General features: G+C 45.1%; 1 protein-coding gene across 1 annotated transcript; it reads right to left on the bottom strand.

The window, feature by feature from the left end:
* Window positions 1-655: 655 nt before the first annotated feature.
* On the bottom strand, window positions 656-3,024 carry LOC147899446 (uncharacterized). Its single transcript, XM_087377854.1, has 3 exons — window positions 2,024-3,024; window positions 1,495-1,919; window positions 656-1,386 (listed from the first exon to the last, which is right to left on the bottom strand). Exons 1-3 carry the CDS (start codon window positions 2,186-2,188, stop codon window positions 939-941), a joined length of 1,038 nt encoding a protein of 345 aa, XP_087233980.1. The 5' UTR covers window positions 2,189-3,024; the 3' UTR covers window positions 656-938.
* Window positions 3,025-3,606: the final 582 nt, after the last annotated feature.

Raw genomic sequence — 3,606 nt, 5'->3', positions numbered from 1 at the left:
AGGATGGAGAGAGTATGAGGCTGAAGGAGTGGAAGGAGCCTGGAGGCCAAAATCGAAAGCAAAAAGACAAAAAACGGGACTGGCGGCGGATTTCGTGTGATTTTGGAGATCTAGCAGCCTGTGTTGTCTGAAACAGCACATTTCAGAGCTCTAAAACGCATTTCAAACTCGCTGAAACGTTCCAGCCAGCCGTTTCAGGGTCCTGAAACGTTTCAGACCCTGAAACGCGTTTTAGGAAACGGGGCTTCTCTGAAACGACGTTTCAGGCCTGGCTGGGCTCTGAAACGCGTTTCGGCGTAACTGTGCTCAAGCCTCACATGATCTCCACACTCAAAAATACTTCACGGACCACCAAACAAAAAAAAGTACTGTTTAGAATGTTGAATCTTGATTGACAACCCATTAGTGGCTTGCATCCATGGCCGAATTCCCATGAATAAGAACTTTCCAATGCTCATGCAGCTCTCAATACACTTTCTAAGCAGATTCAGAAAAAAAACCAACCACCATGTGCCCATTGAACATCTTCCATATCTAAAGGAGGCATGCTACATTTAGCTCTGCTGCACAAGCGAAATTGCTATTTAGCAATATAGACAAAAACTTCACCTTGACCTTCATGGCAAGAGTTAATATGAAATATACAAATCAGATGAAAATTTGATGAAAGATCAACTTTACAATTAGATATGGCACAGCTTAGCGTTCCTCTAAGCCTTAAGACAGACCTTTGTTTTCAAAGAAAGTAATAAGTGAGCTTACAACCTTTGTCAGATAAATATTAAGTAGCAGGTGGCCTCGAATCTCTGCACTCGTGTAACTATTATTGGACGGTTATCAGCACCAGAAGCCTGATATAAACAGCCAGTACGTAGTGACTGCCTCTTTTATCGTATCATTCTGGTCCAGTTAGGATGTTTTACATGTTACCAAAGAACTCAGGCAGATCCACCAGCTAGAACTTTCTTGATGCTAGACTTCTGTTCAGTGGATAGTCGGGTCGGGAACATGATGTCGAATTTTATTCTAAGATTACCCTTTTGCCCTTGTTCCTTAGCAATTGGCATGCCTTCGTTTGGAACAACCTTTTCGTAGCCAGGATAAATTACTTCAGTGCAGGGGATAGTGAGAGCCTTTCCACTGAGCAAAGGGATGGAAAAGGTGAAGCCGCTGAGAGCTTCTGCAAGTGATATCTTCTGGACCACCACCAAATCGCTTCCCTCTCTCTTGAAAACTTCATGCGGTTTTTCATCAATGACAAAAATTACATCGGCTGTATGAAAACCTGGCTGTTCATGTCCTTTCTCGGGGAAGGTGACTTTGGTACCCTTCTTCCAACCAGGCTTTATGGTGATTTTCAGAACCTCTTCGATCGTCACAGTCTTCCTGCACAGCGTTCGTCACACAACCACAACAATGGGAAGGTCCTGTTAATATAAACTGGAAAATTTTTAGGAACAAGCAAACCAAAACTGTGTACGAACGTGTACTCACCCGCCGGCACCTAATATATTACGGGAGATCTTCATTTTCCTAACAGAACCATTGTAAAGCTCCTCCAAAGTACAAGGAAGTTTATTTTCCACGGGAGGTGCTTTTCTGAGCCCACTCGGGCCTCCTTCGTTCCGGTTGCCGAATACAGTATCAGCTCCAAACATCCCATCAGCGTAAGTGGGGCGCCCACTCTTGCTCCTGCTACCGTAAGCAGTGCCATTCGCACCAGAAAATGAAGGCATCCTTCCAAAAACTTCTGAGAAGATATCTTCTGCATTTCTTGGATTGAACCTAAACGAACTTTGGCCACCGCCATTGGGATATCCACCTCCACCTGCACCTCCAGCCCCAGGGGCCGGTACTTCTTTCAGACCATCTTCTCCATATTGGTCGTAGATCACCCGCTTATGGGCATCACTTAGGACCTACATGCGGAACAAAGCCTCCGGAGGTAAGGGAAAGCCCTGTTTGGGCAAGACCAGACTAAGAGAATAGCTCTAAACATTGGAGAGAAGAAATGTGCGTGTACCTCATATGCCTCGGAAATCTGCTTGAATTTGGCCTCGGCTTCCTTCTTGTTGCTTGGATTTTTGTCAGGGTGCCATCTCATAGCAAGCCTTTTGTAAGCTTTCTTTATGTCATCATCCGAAGCGTTTCGGCCAACCTTCAAAACGTTGTAGTAATCAACACCCATGTCCTGTTTAAGACTTGGCCCAAAAGATCATCACGACTTGGCTACTTGAAGAGTGTGTTGTAGACGGACACCTAGCAGAGAGTAACTGTTGCAGACCCCCCCCCAAAAAAAAGCTCGATCAGACTGCAGGGTTTTTCCTGAATCCGTACTTAGGTGCTCAAGCGTTTGCTGCTAGCAAGACGATATATGCAAAGTGCAATGGAAGGAATGGGCTGCTGAAACCATGTGAAACTGCAGGATCTTGGAGCTCAAATGGAGTGGAGCAATGAAATGGAAGCAGGTGATACAAGAAAATGGCTGAGAAACAAGCGCTAGGAGCTCAAAGGGAGGGGAGGCAGGGCAAGATCGGTGAGATGGGCATACAGGAAACTGAGAAACAAGGAGCAAGAGCCTCAGGATGGAGAGAGAGAGAGAGAGAGAGAGAGAAAGAGACGGTTGGAAGGGGACAAGAAGGCAAAGGTTAGAAGGGTGGAATCTGTGTGAATATGTAGATTTATATATGCATATTTATATGCAGGAACAGAGGGGATAAGGAAGTCTTGAAGGGAGGGAAAGCAAAGAAATGCAAAAGGGGAAAGGGGTGGACTGTGGAGGGGGAGGGGGAGGGGGAAAGGGAAGAGGAAGGGGGGCAAGGAATCGGTTTGGGCGGTTGGAAAGGCAGCCAAAGACAAAAGAATATGGGGTGTGGTGTGGTGTGGTGGATGGGATGAGATGAAGATCCACAGGCCTGCACAGACAAAGTGCAGAGAAGTTGGAAGGGCAGCCAGCCACACAGCAAAACAGGAACAAGAAGAAGAAGAAGAGTATAGGCCGGCTTGCACACACTACAGTGAGTGAGAAAGGTGCTCCCCCCTCCCAAACTAAGAGAGTATATATAGCTTTACCTTACTCTTCTTTTGAAAACTTTACACCCCCACACAAAGACGCTCTCTCTCTCTTTGTGTACGATAAGGCAAAATATGTGTGCACAATTGGTAAACACACAATGTGTGCATGCACGTGTAGACATGTGTGTGTGTGTGTGAGTGAGTGAGAGAGAGAGAGAGAGAGAGAGAGAAGAAGAGAATACACACACACACTTCTTCTTTTTTGTAAATATACCCCCAAAAAAACTTCTTTTTTGTAAATATACCCCCCCCAAAAAAAAATAGCACACATACATCACGTGCAGAAATACCTATGCCTCTCTTACCACATGGAGAAATACCCGTATATTACTTAGCAGCAAGCTTTTGTACAACGATGAAGCTGATTTATAGTAAGTGTATACAAGTTTGGTGGGAAGGTAAGTAGACCGCTAGAGAAGTTCTCCATCTATATACAGCCCACCTAGAGACAAAGGAAGGCCAAATGATATGCAGTTGGTGACAGCAACAATGAATTTAATCTCTAGAAACGCCAAAATTTGTGACTTTGAA

Source organism: Dipteris shenzhenensis, chromosome 8 (genome assembly GCF_047967505.1).
Source record: "Dipteris shenzhenensis isolate YYH24624 ecotype China chromosome 8, Dip_SZ_1.0, whole genome shotgun sequence".
NCBI classification, from domain to species: Eukaryota; Viridiplantae; Streptophyta; class Polypodiopsida; order Gleicheniales; family Dipteridaceae; genus Dipteris; species Dipteris shenzhenensis.
This window is presented reverse-complemented; position numbering and strand designations above follow the sequence as displayed.

What these genes read in the sequence shown, in the direction of transcription:
- LOC147899446 (XM_087377854.1), bottom strand. Translation starts at nt 2,188, where the DNA reads ATGGGTGTTGATTACTACAACGTTTTGAAGGTTGGCCGAAACGCTTCG. An exon ending in AGATTTCCGAGGCATATGAG is followed by an intron (nt 1,920 to 2,023) that starts GTACACGCACAT and finishes TTCCGCATGTAG; the next exon opens with GTCCTAAGTGATGCCCATAA. An exon ending in AATATATTAGGTGCCGGCGG is followed by an intron (nt 1,387 to 1,494) that starts GTGAGTACACGT and finishes AACGCTGTGCAG; the next exon opens with GAAGACTGTGACGATCGAAG.